Source organism: Durio zibethinus, chromosome 28 (genome assembly GCF_047325235.1).
Source record: "Durio zibethinus cultivar Kanyao isolate XHJ-2024 chromosome 28, ASM4732523v1, whole genome shotgun sequence".
Classification (NCBI taxonomy): Eukaryota; Viridiplantae; Streptophyta; class Magnoliopsida; order Malvales; family Malvaceae; genus Durio; species Durio zibethinus.
The window spans coordinates 1955419-1976214 of record NC_143189.1 but is presented as its reverse complement, the minus strand read 5'-3'; the positions used below and the strand labels follow the sequence as shown (position 1 = coordinate 1976214).

Here is a 20796-nt window from a genome sequence, read left to right as displayed (position 1 = left end):
ATTCGTTCAAATCTTAAAATTCATTTAAATTTTGAGAAGATTTTTTAAAAAAATAAAAATTTATTAAATTAATTTGAGCATAATTTTTAAACTCAGATTTAATTTTAAATAAAAAATTTAAAACTCAAATCTTACTTGAATTCACATTATATATAATTTTTAATGTTAATTTTTATATATACCTAAATTAAATATAATTTTATTAAATTAAATTAAATTTTTTATTATATAAATTAAATTTAATAAATAAATTTAAAATTCATTTTTTAATTTAGATCATATGTTAAAATATTTTAAAATCTAAAATTTAAAATCAAATTAAATTTAAATAAATATAAAAATTATTAATATTAAATACGATTTAAATTTGATCTAACTTTATCAACGAACACCTTATATCTTTAAGATAACCCGGTCTATAACAGACATATGCTTGATCTGATCAAAGCACAAGCTCAAATTTTCGAAATTAAAACCCATTCTTGAATTCTCACGTAACAAAGGCATAAGAAAATCGGTCACTCACTCTCGTTCCAAAATTCAGAAATAAATTAACATTTATCTAAAGAAAAAAAAACAGCCACATGAAGAGGTATTATTCTCTTTTCCAGCTGTTTTGTTTCTTCTTAAATTTTTTTTCTGTCAATTTCAACAAATCCGTACAAGCTGACTGTGACCGATAAGTCCAACTTATCTCTCTTCCGCCGCAAGTTTCTCTCTTCAGTCTTCCCTTTCAATTTGCTTCTTCGAAAAGCTTTTTTTTTTTCCCCTCTAGTTTTGATAAATATACAACATCATTTTTTTTTTATTTAGTTTTTACGGATAAAAGCCCGACTCTGATGGCTGGTCGTTACGATAAAAATCCTTTTGATGAAGAAGAAGAAGAAGTCAATCCTTTCTCCGTCAGTTTCTCTTTCTCTTTTTCATTGGTTTTTTATTTATTTCTGTTATTTGATGATGTTTGGTGGAGTTGAATTTTGAATTTCAATTATGGTAGCTCCGTTGCGTTTTATTGATGCATTTTGAAATTCTAGGGCTTTGCTGAAAGGTTTTGTAACAGATTATCCGTTGAATTGTTTTTATTTTGTAATAAAGCTTCGGAATTTTAGTTTGATCTGAAATTTCGGTTGAATTCGGTTTTGAAAAGTGTTTTACTTGGTTTTTGTAGTTGACGTCATCATTCAAGTGACTTCGTGTTGTTCAATTATCAATTTGTTCAAAAAATAAACATTTTTCCAGTGCTAAAGTTCACGCTTTTTTTTAAACTATTGTTATAAATTTTGAGAAAGTGATTTTGATAATGTTTTTCTGCATGTTTATGTAATCATATATCAATGATACTCAGAGAGAAATGATTTCTTTTCTTTCATATTAACTCGTGGTAATCTAATTTCCTTGGCAGTACCTTTTTAGTATCTATAGACTTCAAAAATTGTGTAATTCCTGCTATGGCGGTAAAGCAGAAGGGTGGATTCTTATGGTTTTCATTTTTGCACTTGATGAACCTTTTGTTTATGAAATGCTGATTTTGACACATTATCGGGCTTTGTAACTTGTTTATCCCTCGATAAGTTAGTATACGGATGCGAGGCAACTTATCTTTTAATATAATTCTCTTTTTAATAATGTCTAACAGGAACCAGCAGTGAAAGGGAAGACGTCTGGCCAGTCTAAATTTGGTGGAGGTCTATTTTCAACGGTAAAATAAATCCTTGTTTACAAAGTTTCAAGGGAATATTTAATTCAAAACTTGTCGTTGAAATTAAAAACCAGTTTTAGGACATATTTGTGATTAGATAATCGGTGAAAGGTGTGGAATTTAGCATATGGATTTGGTTGTTTGTCATCCTCTTGATGTCTGTGGAGTGTGCTCTCTTTTGGTTACCTAATCTGTTCTGGAAGGGTAGGTTTTAAGTTTATCTTTTAGACATGGATTCATAGTCACCAATGCTATGTAAAACCATAGCTTGAGGTGTTGATGTGCTAAACTACCACTTTTTACACCCTTTGGCAAGCTGAAATTCCATATTTTTTGCTTTTTTGCAAGTAATTTGGTAGTAAAATTCGTAGTGATTAACCTAGGGCCTGAGTTCTCTCTGTAATTCTGATAGGTTTAGGATTTAGCTTATGATTTAATTCAGAAAAAAAAATAGATTGCTTTCTATATTTGTTGAGGTTTGCTTTTTAGTATTGCTTCTGAACACGTATACCAGAAAAATTGCATATAATACTTACTTCTTGAATCTGTATTATCAATAAATTTTCTGTGGGAAAACACTTATTTACGGCTGGTTGTAATCTTGTAATTTGTATATTTATATTTGTATCTCTAGAATTAAGTATTTGTATCCCTAGAATTAAGGACAAAAAATTAGGATAGACAATCCCTCAATTATAAGATGAGTTTTTTAGGAAGATTTAGTTTCCTAGTTTAACCCCTAGTTAGTTGTATATAAACCTAAGGTTCTTGTATAATTATATATGAGCTGTTTTTCAATATACATTCAATTTTCACACTGATTTATTTCTTAGTTTTTTCATATGGTATCAGAGCTTTAGGCTCTTCTTGGGAAGCAAAATTTTCAGCCTTCATTGCTGACTTCTATTTTAGGCTTTCATTGTCGAACCCTTTCAAAGAAAGATATCACTACCACCCAATTTGAGGATATGTCAACTGAAAAAATCACTGGAGTACTACAGATGTCTCGGAAACAAGGAGAGTTCGACAGGGAAGAGAGTGAAAAGCTAAGAAACTTATTGAAAATCCTTGAAAAGCTTACTGTGGTATGTTCTTTGGGTAAGGTCTCTAGTTCAGGTAAAGCTTCTAGTTCTCATGGATTAAATATCTTGGTTAAGCCTATTACGAGTTCTTGGCTCATTGACTCTGGAGCCACAGACCATATGACACATTCCTCACAGAAGTTTAGTACATATACCCTGTGTCCTAGTAATAAAAAAATTATTGTTGCATATGGTTCACTTGCTACAGTGGCAGGATTAGGAGACGTTCAAGTTAATCTCTCGTTTGTTCTAAAAAATGTTCTTCATGTCCTGGATTGTCTACTAATCTGATATCTATACAAAAATTTTCTAGATATATGAAGTGCAAAGTGACTTTTTATCTCGTTTATCCTGAATTTCAGGACCAGAGTTCAGGAAAGATAATTGGACTTGCTAAGGAGAAGGATGGATTACACTATATTGAAACATCAAAAAACACGAGTAATATCAAGAATAGTTTACCTTTGTCATTTCTTTCTGAAAAATCTTTCAATAAAGACAAAATCTGGCTTTATTACTTTTGTCTTGGACATCCTTTTTTTGGAACCTTGAAAAACATGTTTCCTTCTTTGTTCAAAGGATTAAATGTCGAAGATTTTTATTGTGATGTTTGCGAACTTGCAAAGCATAGACGTGTGTCTTTTTCAATTAGTAACAAAAGAAGTTCTATTCCCTTTTGCTTGATTCATAGTGGCATTTAGGGTCCTTTTACAATTCCTAATATTTCTAATGTAAGATGGTTTGTTTCATTTATAGATGATTGTACCAGGGTCTCCTGGTTTTTTTACTTAAATTCAAATCAGATGTGAATAGTATTTTTAAGCTTTCAAAACATTATCCAAAATCAATTTGGAGTGAGAATCAAGAGATTTAGGTCTGATAATACAAGAGACTACTTCAACCAAAGTCTATCCACTTATTTCCAAAACGAGGGAATTATTTATGAGTCATCTTGTGTTAGTACTCCACAGCAGAATGGAGTGACAGAGAGAAAAAACAGCCATTTATTAGCCACAACCCGAACCTTTCTTTTTCAAGCAAATGTACCTAACTCTTATTTGGGAGAAGCTGTTCTCACTGTCACACACATTATAAATAGGTTACCTTCAAGGGTTTTGGGATTTAAAACTCCTATGAAATTACTCTCACAATTTTATCTCAACCTTAATATCACAAACAATCTCACACCTAAGATATTTGGTTGTACATCATTTGTTCATGTTCACAGTCATAACAGGGGAAAGTTGGATCTAAGAGCGATTAAGTGTATTTTTGTGAGGTATTCTTCAACTCAAAAAGGATATAAGTGCTATCATCCTCTTACCAAAAAATTCTGTGTCTGCAGATGCACTTTTGAAGAAAGTAAACTATTTTTTACTCAACCTTATCTTCAGGGGGAGACTTCATTCATGGAAGATAAGGATAAAGACTTTTTTTTGCTTGATTTGTCCCTTTCTTCAACATTTACACAAATTAATTCTTCTGAGTCGAAATCTGTTTCTGCTGAGTCCAAGTGAAACACTGAATTTAAGTTTGAACCCATTCCAAATACAGAAGATGTGACAAAGGATAATATTGTTCTTGATTCTATGAAGGAATTACAAGTGTATTCTAAAAGGAAAGTTCTAGATCCTGAACCAGTGTCAGTCCAAGAACCTGATCCTAACTCTGAAAATGAGGTAACTACAGTTTTTGACTCTGTTTCTCTAAATGAGCATGCATCTCCTAAAACTATAACCAGTGATTATGATTCTGTCTATTGCCATTAGGAAAGGAACCAGAGAATGTACTAAGCATCCACTATACTCAATCTCTAATTTTGTGTCATTTGAAAAATTCTCACTATCTTACAAAAATTTTCTTATGAGCCTAAACACTATTTCTGTTCCAACTACATTATCCGAGGCATTACCCAATGAGAAATAAAGGCAAGCCATGAAAATAGAAATGGAGGCTTTAGAGAAAAATCAGACATGGGAATTGGTAGAGTTGCCTAAAGGAAAAATCCAGTGGGGTGTAAATGGGTTTTCACTGTAAAATGCAAGGTAGATGGTACTGTTGAAAGATATAAAGCCAGGTTAGTGGCTAAGGGCTACACTCAAACCTATGGAGTGGATTATCAGGAAACCTTTGCTCCAGTTGCCAAGATGAATGTAGTTAGGATTTTGTTATCATTGGCTGCAAATTACAATTGGCAACTTCAACAATTTGATGTAAAGAATGCTTTTCTACATGGGGTTTGAAAGAAGAAATATATATAAAGGTTCCACCGGGATTTGGAGGTCATATAGAAGCAAACAAAGTATGCAGGCTGAAAAAGGCTTTATATGGTGTTAAACAGTCTCCTAGGGCTTAGTTCGGGCGATTTGCCAAAGTGATGCTAGTAATATGATATAAACAGAGTCAAGGAGATCACACATTGTTTATCAAGCACTCTGATTCAGGGAGAGTCACAATTCTATTAGTGTATGTTGATGATATAATTGTAACTGGTGATGATGAAAAAGAGAGAGAATCTCTAAAATAGTGTTTGGTTAGAGAATTTGAGATAAAAGAGCTAGGGAGATTGAAGTACTTCCTAGGAAATGAAGTAGCTCACTCATGGCATGGTATCTTCATCTCACAACAGAAATATGTGATGGATCTTTTGAAGGAAACTGGGAAGCTCGCATGTAAACCTGCAAATATCCCTATAGATTTTAATCATAAAATTGGAGAAGCTAATGAAGATGCTGCTGTAAATAGAGAGATGCACCAAAGATTAGTTGGAAGACTTATTTATCTCTCACATACTAGACCTGATATAGCATATGCTGTGAGTGTGGTAAGTCAATTTATGCATAGTCCTAAAAAAGTGTACTTACAAGCTGTCTACTGTATATTGCACTATTTGAAGGTCAATCCTGGGAGAGGTATGTTATTCAAAAGAAATTCGGAGCTAGTTCTAGAAGCCTATACAGATGCTGATTATGCAGGTTCAGTAATTGATAAAAGATCTATCTCAGGCTACTGCACTTTCTTAGGTGGTAATCTTGTCACTTGGAGGAGTAAAAAATAGAATGTGGTGGCCAGATCAAGTGTTGAAGCAGAGTTCAGAGCAATGGCTGAAGGAATTTGTGAACTATTATGGTTAAAGATTATCCTAGAAGACTTGAAGATCAAGTGGGATGGACCAATAAGACTACTGTGATAACAAGTCTGCAATAAACATTGCACACAATCTTGTGCAATATGACAAAACAAAACACATTGAAGTAGACCAGCATTTCATAAAGGAGAAACTAGACAGTGGGTTGATTTGTACACCTTATGTATCAACCAAGGGTAAACTTACAGATGTGTTGACTAAAGGTCTCGGTAGTACAACATTTCAAGAAATTATTTTCAAGCTGGGAATGGAAAACACTTATTCGCCAGCTTGAAGGGGAGTGTAGGAAAACACTTATTTACAGTTAGTTGTAATCTTGTAATCTGTATATTTATATTTGTATCTCTAGAATTAAGTATTTGTATTCCTAGAATTAAGGACAATCCCTCAATTATAGGATTAGTTTTTTAGGAAGATTTAGTTTCTTAGTTTAACCCCTAGTTAGTTGTATATAAACCTAAGGTTCTTATATAATTATATATGAGCAGTTTTTCAATATACATTCAGTTTTCACACTGATTTATTTCTTAGTTTTTTCACATTTCCAGAATACTCCAAGTACTGCATCTGCATCAAACTCAAGACTTTCACCACTACCTCCTGAACCTGCCGGTTTTAATTATGATCATGAGGCAACAATTGACATTCCTTTTGATACAGCTTCAGGAGGATCGCATTATCAGGTTGGTGAAGAGTGAAGACCTGACTTGAAATTCCATTCATGTAATTTGGGTAAGTGTTGGATCTCACTGTTCTAGTTTTACTGTTAAATCCAGGATTTGAAGACGAAAGAGAAAGAACTCCAGGCTAAGGAGGGTGAACTGAGAAGGCGTGAGAAGGTATGCCACAGAAGAAATTTATAACTTTGAATTCATTCTTATTCTACAAATCATAGATATATTTTTGTTCTCTCAATTTGCTTCCAAGGCGTGTTATCAACAAATTTAGAACCTGATGTAATGAGAGCCAAATATATCTCAATAATTCTTGTCTTACAAATTACGATATTAAGACACTATTAAGTTGTTGGTGGGAGGGATATCATATGTGTTATCTCTGTGTATTTTAGCACACTAAGTTATTTGGATGGTTTTAAGATGCAAGTTTTCATTCATGCATGTCTGTTTCATAAATAAATAGCAAGAACTTTATTTTGCTTGCTGCCCTTTGGCACCTCATAAATTATTGCATCTCTACAATTTTCACTGATCAGCTTATTCCATGCAGGAAGTGAAACGGAAAGAAGAGGCAGCAGCAAGAGGTACCTTTCATTTTCCTTTTATAATTTGACTAGTCACACTGATCACATTTAGTTTTGCTCTTAGTTTCAATATTCGTTCTAGGTCACATTTCTTTTGCAAAATATTTGACCTGATTCCATTTCCTTTTGTGGTCAACTGCTCATACATTTCTGCCTTGAACTAGAGTTTGACTTCTCTGTGTTGCAGCTGGAATTGTTCTGGAAGAGAAAAATTGGCCGCCTTTTTTTCCAATCATTCATCATGATATTGCAAATGAAATACCAATTCATCTACAAAGATTGCAATATGTTGCATTTTCAACATTTTTAGGTATACAAGTTTTTTTTTTTGAAGGTTATTGCTACCTTTTTTCCTTTTTCTTTTGTTCTATGCCTGGTGCACCTAAGCATTGCTCAATGTTTGATATTGTTGGCCAAAAAGAAAATTTATGCTGTAATGATATGAATTTGTATTGTTTGATAGATTGCATTGGGTGGTTATTTTTACCATGCTTTTAGTTCATTTAACTCTTTAGTTGGAAAAGGTTCCGTGTAAGCCAAGGGCTGGCAGCCAGTTGGGTGATGTATGGTGATTCTATGCAGGATTGGTTCTATGCCTTCTGTGGAACATCATAGCTGTAACAACAGCTTGGATCAAAGGGAAAGGTTAGTTTAGAAATATACATTCCATATTTCTTGTTTTCCTTTTGAATATAATGTAAGGTTAGTGTTTATTCTATTTTATTTATTTGTTTAGGTGTGAGGATCTGGTTCTTGGCTATCATCTACTTCATAGCAGGGGTCCCAGGAGCCTACTTATTGTGGTATCGCCCGCTGTATCGTGCTTTTAGGTACTTAATATACTCCACGCTGTTCCTTAATATTGCAGTTCATTTTTGCTTTTGTTTTTCTTAATGTTGGCTTGGCTCCAATGTCAACTTCTATTGTTAGTTTCTTAAATCTGGCTGTTCATGTTCCTTGTACTTGCTAATCAGCCCTTATTTTAATTTGAAATACTTTCTCACTTATGACTATCATGCAGGAATGAAAGTGCTTTGAGGTTTGGATGGTTCTTCTTGTTTTATTTGGTAATATCTCATGTTTCTCCTGAAAGATATGTCTTTTTTTTTTTTTTTTTTCTAGGAGTTAGGTACTGATTCTTTTATTCCTTTTTTCTCTGTTATAGCTTCACATCGGGTTTTGCATCTTTGCTGCAGTGGCTCCCCCTATAGTTTTTAGAGGGAAATCACTAACGTATGTTCCTAAACTATTTTTAACTTATCTTTGGCAATCTCTATTTAAGTTGGACTGATAAAACTTGCATCTATCTATCTTTATTTGCAAATAAATCAGTGCATTAGAGTTGACATGATGTGCTTATCCTCCAAAAGACTGCAATATTTTTTTGGATTCTTCTATTTCAAATACGAGATAATGGATCAATATTTATCTCAGTGGAATGCAAGTATTGCAAGTATTTGACATGCAAATTTTGTATTCTAGTTTTTTTTTTTTTTTTTTCATCTTACTAATGTTGTTTTGTCTCATACAGCGGGATCCTACCTGCAGTAGATCTTGTTGGTGGCCATGCTTTGGTTGGGGTAAGTATATGCTTAAACCTGAGTACAATTTTTGTACCCACAATCAGTTTTCATCATTAAAACAGTTAAGCATTTGCTTAAACTATAGCAGAAATCTATTACATGGTGGTGTTAAGTGGGATATAGATGGGAACAGAAGGAATGTTACTTGTACTATTGAAGGCTTGAACATTACGATTGCAGTTGATGTTAACCCAAAAGCTGAGAAAGATATATCTCTCAGTTTCTCTTGACCATATAGATGAAATTTCTTTTGTTTGTATAGATCTTCTACTTCGTTGGTTTTGGGTTATTCTGTGTTGAATCAATTATAAGCATCTGGGTTATTCAGGTTTGTTCGGCACCCAACCAGATTCACTGCAAAATTAACATACAGACTTGTGTATGGGATTTCTAACATCCTTGCCTGTTGGCTTTGCAGCAAGTATACATGTATTTCCGTGGCAGCGGCAAAGCTGCCGAGATGAAGCGTGAGGCTGCAATAGGAGCTATGAGGGCTGCCATGTAATGGCACAGTCAAGCAATTCAGTAACCTCATTTGTTGTTTCTGCCTATATGCACTTTGCCAGGGAAGATGCAGATAAAGCTTTGTTATTTCTCGATCCTGGCTCTTTTCGCACATATCTTTGTAACTTGTTTTGAGTGCTACTACCTTCTGTAAAGTTTTTTTTTTTATTAATCTCTGGAGTTTGATTGGCAGACACCTTATACAGGATTTAAATGATTTTCATGTATAGAGAGACTTGATTCACAATTTTGTGATTGGTTCATGGTGTAATGTGTAGTTAAGACCAATCAGTTCCAAGGCGACAGAGATATATACATATAGAATTGAACATTGGGGTCGGTATCTAAATGATAAGTGAAATGGAATCATAGGGACAGTAATTCGAGTTAGGTCTCAGTACATCAAACCTGGACCCTGGACAAAGAATATTGCAGCCAGGCTAAGATTCAGGGATCTGCGAAAATAGCCAGAAATAAAGCTTCAAGGTTTGAATAAACACCAAGGAACGGTGGTAACGAGTCACAGGACCCACGACCAGAATTGTCAAGGAAGAAATTCTATTGATTTCTAAGGAGCATTTTTCTATATGTGAGAAAAAAATGTCAGAGTTATTCAATTCACCAGAACCACCCTGTGATTAGGTATCTTTAAATTAAGCATAAAGAGAAGATGGTGTGCATTTTCATTCTTAACTGTACTTTTGTTCTGAATCTACCGAGTTTTCAATTCATGCAGAAGAAGACCAGTGTAAATTTAAGTGCAATTATAAAAAGCAAGTGTCGAAAATTTTCATCACAGACAGATGAAATGGACTGCTGTGACGTCACCAACACCATAATAATTCAAAATTAAATTAAAGAAGAAACTAATTATAAGCATATTCTATTGGTTTTATTTATTTACAATGGCATTAATCCAGGGGGGAACAGCCCACTCTTTACAGAGTTATTGGAACAACTTAAAATAGAAAAGCAACTCTTGGTTGATGCTGAAGCAGCCTGTTATCTTGAGCTTTATAAACAGAAATAAACATAAAGACTATGTCATAGCATCCTCACTGTATCAAGCATTTACCTTTATAGTAATCAACGTACATGGTAAATCGATTATAGATTGGAGGAGTTCCAGCTATCATCGATAGCTCTGATGATTTTTTCATGTAGTTTAGCTCCAGCACACACAATTATACCTCGATCAAGACCTTCCAAGAATATACCCTTCGAAAAGTCGAGAGGAGATCCTCCTGCATCTGTTACAACACCTCCAGCCTCCTGTGTGATAATAACACCAGCAGCATGATCCCCTATCTTTTCCTTGTACCCAGTCCTTGCAAACTTCATAAATATTTCAGCATCCCCTCGAGCTATGGCTGCATATTTTACCATGCTGTATACACGCAGTGGTTGCTTCCTGCATTTGAAAAATAGTACTTTTTGTTACACAGCAGAAGCATGTCATGTTTATGAACTAGTGCAAAGAAACCTATATAATCTAGTTCTTCGCTTGCTTTCATCCATTTTGATTTTTCCTTTCTATATAATCTAAGCTAGCCATGGCTTATAACCCAGGAACCTAGTTCCATTTGGTGACAAGTCATGGAACAATGGATATAGAACTTAAGTTCAATGTTTTGATTTTGCAAACATCATATGTAGATCAATTTTACATATTTGTCAAAAGGGAAAGCAGAAAATGTGAATCTCCCCTATTCAAGAGTCAAAAATTCCGGCGATTGCTAGGAAATGAGATAAAGAGAAAAACATATGCACCTAAGCCCAACACTGTGAGCTAATCCTGCTGTGAAGGAGTGGCTTGAATTTGACTTGTCAACTGGTTCACAGAAAGTAGCCAATGCTGGATTATCAATTAAGGATACTCGAACTGGTATTGCAGAGTTTGGCCACGCTAGCAGCTTATTCTTGTGGTGTAAAGGCTGCATCCAAGCCTCACCACTGCCTTTCCTTGCATAAATCACGCAACCTTTATCCCATGACTCAGATGTTGGTGGGGTCAATTTAGATATGATTCTGTGATAGCGATGATGATAACTTAGCCATTCCTTCTTCATCGGATAATTTGGGCAACCAAGAACACCAAGCACTACTTCTCCATCCTCTATTAATGCTAAAGCAACAGCATATTGATCACCACGGACAAACCCCAATGTACCATCAACAGGGTCAAGTGCCCAAAATTTTCCAGTAGGGCCTCCTGTTGAATTGCATCGGCTAATGGCTTCAAGAACATCTGAACTCCCAAGTGGTGAGTCCGGACCCTTAAGCCCAAAATAAGTTGCCTCAGCTAGACAGTCATTGACCATTTTCACCACAGCATCTAACAGGCCACTTGCATCAGCCACAGAGAGTCTCTGAACATCTCCTTCAGCAAGAATAGACACATTTCTACATCCAAAGGATTCAGAAAGTATCCAGCTTACCGTTGCTTGAACACTCCAATCTTATTGCATAGCATAACCAAGATGATTAGATAATCTAGAATGTTATGATTGGCAGAAAACTACTCAAATCAAACATGAAACTAAATTCACTTATCCAGGAGTAACAAGTTATTAACCAAAAGTGTCATCTCAATTAAAAACAACTAAAATAAAATAAAGTGGCTTGACTACTTTTACTGCACATTTGCTTTAACCTGATGCTTTATAAATCAATAACAAGGTGGCCCCAAGAAAACAAATCCTATTATAAAACACAGAAAAAGGAAGTGGTCTGAGTCAGATTATTTGAACCCATAAATGAACAACCAATATGATAATAACACAATGATTAACCAAGATGATATTATCAGATACAGCAAATGTGTCTAACACTAGTCCAATGATGATTACTTCAATATTTTGATTGAAAGTGCTTTACTCCCTTCAAGGCAAAATTTCAGTAACATTCCAACTAAATACTGTTAGATGGGTGATGAGTAGTGCCTGGATAAGAAATGTTGAGATTGTCAGGAAAGAAGCTATGTGAGCAGTAGTTTACTTCACTGAGGGCACAGGAGAGGGTCTTGAGGATGGAAGAGAAGTGGTCCAAACACTATGGAAAGAGAATTCCAGCCATAAACTACAGATCATGTATGCAGATTAGAAATCTCAAGCATCAAATGAGCTTGCAGTGACCCTCTACGTTAAATAGGAACTTCTGGTTTATCTAAGACTGATATTGCAAGCATAAACAAGGGAATAGAATAATTAGTAGAAATACAAGTAAGTGAAGGCATGTCTCTTGTTTAATCATCGACAACATTTGTAGGCATCTCCTAGTGTCATTAGCATATTTTACTATCAAAGACTGCTCTTGTTACAAGGAAACTGATATATGCTAATTCATTAAAAACATCCCTTATGCCCAGTTCAGTTGCATAAAGAAATTCACTGCCAGTAAAAAGAGTGAAATTCATGTGATTCTATACCATGAATATGAGTTTTCGAGTCCTAGATAGCTTTGTATTGGCTATATGAAGGATATTATGTCGTAATTTCAATATGGGGACCAGGAGCCTTCAATATTTTCTAGACTTAAAAGGATGCAAAAGATTAGAAAAGTTGGCACCTGAAACTCTAGTACATGACTGCAATATTGACCGTTAAAGTCACAATCGGGCATGAATGGAGGGATGGAGTTATCCTGAATGTTCCAGCAACATTGACTGTTAAAAAGTATGCAGCATTGCTGCCCACTTAATTGGTGGCTGCTATAGTTCCTCCCACTCTAAATTATTTAAAGACTAATTAAAGGTGAACTGTGATCATCATTAGCCATAGGTATCAAATCCTTTTCAAGATTTCCTAATTAAAAGTGCAAATAGATTGTTAAGAAAAGATTAATAAAGCAACCATATAAATCAATTTGAACTACATTGAACCAACAAATATGCAGAATTAACCGGAAATAAGCAGAAATAGAATTAAACAGCCTAAGGTGATTGGTATACCAGCCACAGTGACAGGAGAATTGTCATCTTTGGAATGAACTGGACTGTTGGTTTTAGAAATCAAACTGTCCTGAACTTTCTGACATAGTGAACATGCCATCTGAACAACCCTGACAGCAACAATCAATTCCTTGGAATAATTTTCTGGCCTCGGAGATGAAAGAAGGTTTGTCTGGTCTTCCATTACTGGGGAAGAAGAGTAATTTTGGTTAAACTTAGAAACAATGTGGAAGGACTTGTTTTGGTAACTATGCGTTGTGAAGCAACTTCCTACACAGCTTGTTGATGTTAACTTCTTGGTGTTTGTTAGTCTGGTTTGTGCCAGGATATACGGGACTCTGAAAACCAGGCTTGAGCAATTTAAAGGCATCATGGAATGACCGGATACTCAGTCTCTCTCTCTCTCTCTCTCTCTCTCTCTCTCTCTCTCTCTTTGTGGTTTTCCTGTGGTTTGGACTACTCTCGAGTCTCGGCTTTGTTGGACGTCAAGACCTTAAAAGGGATTATAAATATAAAAATGAAACAAAAAGGACAAATGTAAGTGAGTAAAACTATTTGGTCAATTCAAAGAGAAATGCAGCCTGTGAAAATTGACCAAAGACCCTATTTTTCTTGGCGGGGGACCCTTTTCTTCCCCTGTTATGTATCAAACTAAATGGAAAAATCTGCAAACTTTGATTTCTGTCTCGCTAATTCATCTCTTAACTTTTATTAACACTTAAAAAGTCTTTCATTTTCGATTTCCCCTCAAGAATTGAAATCATTTAAAGAAAGCTTTAAGAGCTTATTGGTGGATAAGCACAATTAATGAAGGAAAAAGATACTATTCGTCATCACCCCATTCTTGAACCTTAACTGTCACCAAGCATCTAATCACCAACGCTAACTGGCTAAGGACAGATAACTTGAACGTTTCAACCTTTTATATTAGAACTTTAAATGCCATTACAATTATTCTTGGATACTGACAGTCACAGCTTTTGGCACTAATCTTTTTCTTGAGCTTTTTAAATGCGAGTATGGGGTATTGGGTCATCATGATTTCATCAATACGTTATCCTTTAATCCAAGTGCAACCTTCCTTTTCATGTGAAAGGCTTAGGCATTAACATATTTTATCAAGTGGTTCAAGCTATGAAATCTGTATCTTCATTACAAAACAAAGAACAGAAAATTTATGTTTCTGATATGTCGCCTAACATTGAAAAAGAGTCCTTCAGTAATCGAGATCAGGGTCTTGGTTGATCTCCCTTTTTAAAACAGGCAAGTGATTAAAACATTTGGAATCATCATGTAGAAAATAGAATGATCAGCTAGAGTTACCATGATTGTTGTGCAATGCCTAGTGATCATTCAAGCTATGAATTTTAATGTTTGTAACATTTAACACAAAGTTTATCTTGGAAACCATAAATCTATCATTGCCCTTCCTTTTTCTATTATGTGAACAAGGGAGGTTTCGAAAATTTTTTTTAATGAAAAATCATGCATCAATCATTAAACTAAATACTCAAATGTCGTCTTTTCTTTCTTTTTCAACAAGAATATAATATATCAAATTTTGTGTGAAATCAAGACAATTATCTACAATATGTGAAAGGGGAGACAGGAGAGTCTGATCTGATTATGACATTACATGCAAATTGCAAAATGAGAGTAAAATTGATCTGTCAAGCAATGATAAACTTCCACTGCTGTATCTCAATGAAAGCGATTAAGCCATTTAGATGCCGCAGCACTCAAGTGGAGCATAGGCAAATGGAAATTCCTGTCAGAAAAAATAACTTTATGGAGAACCGTCCATGCACTGTGCTTGGATTTATCAGGCCATTTTCATCACGACACTGGCTCCGTTGCTCTCTTACATAAGAGAGACCACAATTCCTTGTACATGTTCCATAAAAAAATATTTGAAAATTCAAGCACAACTTTTCCTTTGAAAAGCCATGAACGATAATTCATTTGCTTTAGGCCTACTTCAGCATTCGTTATCATGACGTAAGTGCATCATAATCCATAAATTATTTTTAATAAAAATTAAAAATTGAATGTATTTAATTAATAATATAAGAGTAATAAAACTTTAAAATTACTAATATCTCTTAGAAGTAATTTCATAAATTAATTAAGTCATGTATGGATTTTTTTTTTTTCATATTTTGTATTATTCTCATATCATCATCGTATCATCGTAAGAATAATAAATTTTTTGCATTATACGTTTTTATTGTAAAAAAAAAAAAAAAAAAAAGAAATTTGTGAGTTAGTAGTAATAGCTACTCTTTGTAAAGGGCAAGGGCCTCCAATTTTACTTGGCCAGTGGCAACCGAGTCTTCCAAAGTTGTGAACAAATTTTCACACCATTTAAGCCCAAATTGAGAAATTATTGTCTAATGGGTTAAATATTTGGGCTCCAGATAAGTGAGAAATGGGTCCGTTTTATGGTTTTCCGAAGCCCTTCATCCAACCCAAAGTTGGCGAAAATGGCTACAGCAAAGCCGCATAAAACTAGAGCTGATCATAGCTGGTTTGGGTCGGATTTAGTGGAATTAATATTTAATATTAATAGTTTATATATTTGATTTAATATTTTAATTATATATTTTATTTGAATGAATTTTAATTTTTTTTTATCCAAAATTTGATTTAAAATTTAAATAAATTTAAAAATTATATTTAAATTCATTTAACAAATTTTAATTTTTTATCTAAATTATTTTAAAACTTAAACTTTTCAACACCTCTACATAAAACCCAACATCACCCTTTTTTTTTCTTTTTTTTTTTCTCTTAGAAGCTCTAGCAATTAAAATAGGAGAAATCTTACCCAATCAATTAAAAAATACCAAAAAATTTTTAAAGTGCAAAACGGAATCTTTTTTTTTCTTGAAACATATAATCAACCTGATAATGCTGCATTATTGATATAAAACTACTATAAGAACTAATTACATACTACCAACTCATATTAGGTTGTTGGTGGATGACGGCCTCATCCATTTCAAATCTTGAATTCATGTCGTGCCCCGAACTGAGGCTTTCTAGACGTTAGAAAATCAGGGTCCCAAATAAAAATTTTCAATCTCCATCAGTCCCCCATTATCAATCTTAGTGGAGATGATAAAATTTTTTAATACTGAGATGGATGTGACCTAAAACTTCTAGCATTATCAGTGATATTTTGAAACGCAACTCTCACTTATCCTTTTATGTCAGCAAAGGTCCCATTTGTTGTCAGCCGCCGGGCTCACCTCGTCAGTTTCAAGTTCAAGTGTTCAACCCATTTGGACTTTTCAATGGAAAGTGAGATTTTATTTACTTATACCTTGAATCACTTGTTCGTACTGTATTGCAATAACTCAACTTTTTTTTACCATAAAAAAAAAAACCCAACTCTCAAAAATAGGATTGGTGCAAATTGCAAGTCGTGCATTTTTTATGATGATGAAACTAACTGATCTTGAGTGGGAATGTTTTAGGGCATTTTCTTTACTTTGTTTTGCACTCCAATGTGGATTGTGGGTGGGAATTAGAGGATTTGGGAGGAGAAACAAATGGGTGATTCAGTGGTTCTGAAAGCAACAATGGAACAGTGAAAGTAGGGCCCGCCAAGTTTATGATTCCTTGAACCAAGGAAAAACCCCCCATGTGATCAAATATGCAACTTGGCTAGTAAAATATAATAAAAAAATCACTTACTTGATCATCAAGAACTTTGCTTTTAGGATAACATTGGTTGATTATTATTGGATTTCAAGCATATAGAGGCTCTATATAAAGGGAACCTTCCTGCCTGCAAAACTCAATCTAAAATTCAGTCAGATCTGGCATCATAACCTTTAGATTTCAGTACTTGGGTCTACTTCACTACTCCAAACGTTAAAATCTCCGAAGAGGTTTAATCCGCAAAGAGAAGAAGATACATATGGGTGGTACGAGGAGGGCAATGACAAAGGGTGGGATTTACTGTCAGAGAATTGCTGGCCGTCCGATTCCCAAGAGGGGACAAGTAAAGGTGGCTATAGTGTTGGGTCTGGCACATTCTGTTGCCTCCATCTTTTCTCGGAGCAGCAGCCGATGTGCCGGTGCTTTGTTCTCTCGGTGACGAGACCAGATTCAGCTTGGAAAGCCCAATTTTGATACGATCAACATGGCCATTTACGTCCTTATGGACATATATGAAGAAATTTTCATTTGTTTTTTTTTTTTTTTTTTTTTTTGGGTTCTCTTGATGCAAGTGGGTGCATTATTTAGTCTTTGTACAAAGAAATGTTTGATTGTAATGAAATTTTATTGTTTTCTTTTCATTTGAACTTTCAATTTTCAATTTCCATTCTCCAGTTGCTTTGACTGAATTGAATTTAGTGGCATCCATTTTTGCCAAAGAGTGAAGATTTATTTTTTTTCCTTTTTCTTCTTTATCCTGATAAGCATCAGAGAACAAAGATTAAGGCTTTGAATGTTCAAACCCCAGTACCCCACCTCTTCCAAAGAGTAGTTCCTTCTCTCTTGTTAGAGATTGTGATAATTGGTGGGCCAAAATCCTTAATTTCAACAGAACAAAATTATGTCCCTTCTTTTCATATCTTTAGTTTTTCATAAAAGGAAAAAGATGTGTACAAATATATTAATCAACCTGATAATTGCAAGTCATGCATTTTTTGTGATGATGAAACTGACTGATCTTGAGTGGGAATGTTTTGAGGGCATTTTCTTTACTTTGTTTTGCACTCAAATGTGGATTGTGGGTGGGAATTAGAGGATTTAGGAGGAGAAACAAATGGGTGATTCAGTGGTTCTGTAAGCAACAATGGAACAGTGAAAGTAGGTGGTTCTGTAAGCAACAATGGAAGAGTGAAAGTAGGGCCCGCCAAGTGTATGATTCCTTCAACCAAGGAAAAACCCCATGTGATCAAATATGCAACTTGGCTACTAAAATATAATAAAAAAATCACTTACTTGATCATCAAGAACTTTGCTTTTAGGATAACATTGGTTGATTATTATTGGATTTCAAGCATATAGAGGCTCTATATAAAGGGTACCTTCCTGCCTGCAAAACTCAATCTAAAATTCAGACACATCTGGCATCACAACCTTTAGATTTCAGTACTTGGGTCTACTTCACTACTCCAAACGTTAAAATCTCCGAAGAGGTTTAATCAGCAAAGAGCAGAAGATACATATGGGTGGTACGAGGAGGCAATGACAAAGGGTGGGATTTACTGTCAGAGAATTGCTGGCCGTCCGATTCCGAAGAGGGGACAAGTAAAGGTGGCTATAGTGTTGGGTCTGGCACATTCTGTTGCCTCCATCTTTACTCGCAGCAGCAGCCGATGTGCCGGTGCTTTGTTCTCTCGGTGACGAGACCAGATTCAGCTTGGAAAGCCCAATTTTGATACGATCAACATGGCCATTTACGTCCTTATGGACATATATGAAGAAATTTTCATTTTTTTTTTTTTTGGGTTCTCTTGATGCAACACCTCTTCCAAAGAGTAGTTCCTTCTCTCTTGTTAGAGATTGTGATAATTGGTGGGCCAAAATCCTTAATTTCAACACAACAAAATTATGTCCTTTCTTTTCATATCTTTAATTTTTCACAAAAGGCAAGAGGATTTGTGTACAAATATATTAATTTATGCAATAAAAAATTCATCATGTATTTATTTTTAATTTTAATAAAATTTAAATATTTATTTGGGTACTTTTTATGAAAAACAATCATAATTTAAGAATAAAAAATAAGTTATAAATGTTGAATTTAAATTTTAAATTCTTTGAATATGTATAAATTAATTAAATTAAATTTTAAATTTAAAATACATGTTTCATACCATGTTCTACTTCATAATGTTAATATGGAATTAATTGTAACTAATTTGTAAAAGTAATTAATTAAAAAAGTTTTTGGTGTTGATTAAGAATGTAAATAATACACAAATATTTGTAAATTATTTAAATTCGATTTACATAAAAATTTAATTTAATTTAATTATTATTGAATTGAATTTAAATAATTTAATTTATCGAATAAATCAAAATTTAACATCTTAATGTTCAATTAAAATAATTAACGAATCTAATTAAATTTTTATATTTTTAAATTTTTATTAATTTAATTAAAAAATTATTATTTTACACTTATATATTATTTAAATTGAAATTAAAATATAAAGTATCAAATTTAAAATTAAAGATAAAAATTAAATTTATTTTTTATTTAATAAATAAATTTAATTAAATAAATTTAAATTATTTTATTTTATTTCGAATCAAATTTAAATTTAATCTTTTAATTATTTCGGCCCGTAGCTCTAATGATTACACTTTAGTGCTGGCTGTTAAATTCTTATAAAATTAATAGGTAGGTCTGATTTGGTGATTTATCTGATAGACCCGAATCTTTTCCCTTTTAAAGCCAACAAGGCATTACCCTTTTTAACTATTAAATTCAATGAATGGCTAAATGCTTTCAAAGCATCAGATAATTTACTGTAATAATTAGTAATTAATTAATGATTTATTAGCTGTCCAACACGTCCACTTGCACAAGAAAAAACGAAAAATGATGGCTTTAATCTCGCGACACTTTGAATTTGCCCAATTGATTTGAAAAAAAGATTCTGACTCACCCACCAACCTCAAAATAAAAATAAATGGGAAATTAATATTTTTTTCACGTTATATTTATTTTTACTGTAAATATTTTTATATAATATAAAATATTAATTTTTATTTATTTATATTATATTTTATATAAAAATTATATATTATAATTTATATAGATAAAAAAATATAAAATATATTTTTAAAATTTTATTAAATTTAAATATAATTATTATTAAATTTTAAAATTATATCATTTTCATCTTATATTTATATCAAATAATTATTTTTTTAAATTATCAAAATATGCCACTATGGTCATGTTTGGCTAACCAGTTTGATCTAATCCGATTCATTCGTGCTGAGCTGGACGGGATTCGTTGGACAAGGGGAAAGCGGACGTGACTGACCGATAGGGAGGGGAGAGACAACAGTCATCGTAGGGATTTGGGTGCATGCATTATCATTGATTGGCTCTGCTTTTCATTTTTTTTTCGTTAATGGCACGTGATTTCAATGGGGACATGACAACAATAATTAACTTTACATTAATAAACTTAAACCTTGCTTTATCATTATTTTACGACATCACCATCTTTCTTGTCGCCTTGTCTGACTGACCGAGTCATCCTTCTACCATATAAAATTTGAAATCTTCGAATTAAAGAATTCCATGTTCATACTACACTCAAAACCGGGGGCATCTTTCTTTCTTTTTAATAAATTTTTCGGACAAAGGATGCTGAGAGTTGATTCTTGTATATCATGCAAGCTTGACAACGATATTATTTCTTTATTGGAATAATCAAACAATGAAAATTTAGTAAGTATTGCGAAATGAAACACTAATTGCCGGTATGGTTTGTTCGTTTGCGGAAAATGGATTGGAGTTCACTGAATGACAGAAATAGTACCAAAATGGAAGACTTTTGGTCAAAATTCAACAGAAAGAAGAACACTA

General features: G+C 33.5%; 2 protein-coding genes across 3 annotated transcripts; one reads left to right on the top strand and one right to left on the bottom strand.

The window, feature by feature from the left end:
* The first annotated feature begins 573 nt into the window (after positions 1 to 573).
* Positions 574 to 9524, top strand: LOC111280362 (secretory carrier-associated membrane protein 5-like). Of its 2 annotated transcripts, XM_089757537.1 has the most exons (14): positions 574 to 592; positions 814 to 902; positions 1637 to 1699; positions 6478 to 6612; positions 6706 to 6768; positions 7157 to 7190; positions 7378 to 7500; positions 7773 to 7835; positions 7927 to 8020; positions 8212 to 8257; positions 8356 to 8423; positions 8722 to 8770; positions 9036 to 9101; positions 9192 to 9524. In XM_089757537.1, the coding sequence occupies exons 2-14, from the start codon at positions 840 to 842 to the stop codon at positions 9276 to 9278; spliced, it is 954 nt and encodes a 317-aa protein (XP_089613663.1). In that variant the 5' UTR covers positions 574 to 592; positions 814 to 839; the 3' UTR covers positions 9279 to 9524. The 2 variants fall into 2 exon arrangements, with proteins under 2 accessions (XP_089613663.1, XP_089613664.1); XM_089757538.1 differs by lacking the exons at positions 574 to 592; positions 9036 to 9101 and having other exon boundaries at positions 614 to 902; positions 9192 to 9478.
* Positions 9525 to 10144: 620 nt separating this feature from the next.
* LOC111280360 (3',5'-bisphosphate nucleotidase AHL-like) lies at positions 10145 to 13687 on the bottom strand. The gene is made up of 3 exons (XM_022867665.2): positions 13227 to 13687; positions 11048 to 11735; positions 10145 to 10688 (listed from the first exon to the last, which is right to left on the bottom strand). Exons 1-3 carry the CDS (start codon positions 13597 to 13599, stop codon positions 10385 to 10387), a joined length of 1365 nt encoding a protein of 454 aa, XP_022723400.2. The 5' UTR covers positions 13600 to 13687; the 3' UTR covers positions 10145 to 10384.
* Positions 13688 to 20796: the final 7109 nt, after the last annotated feature.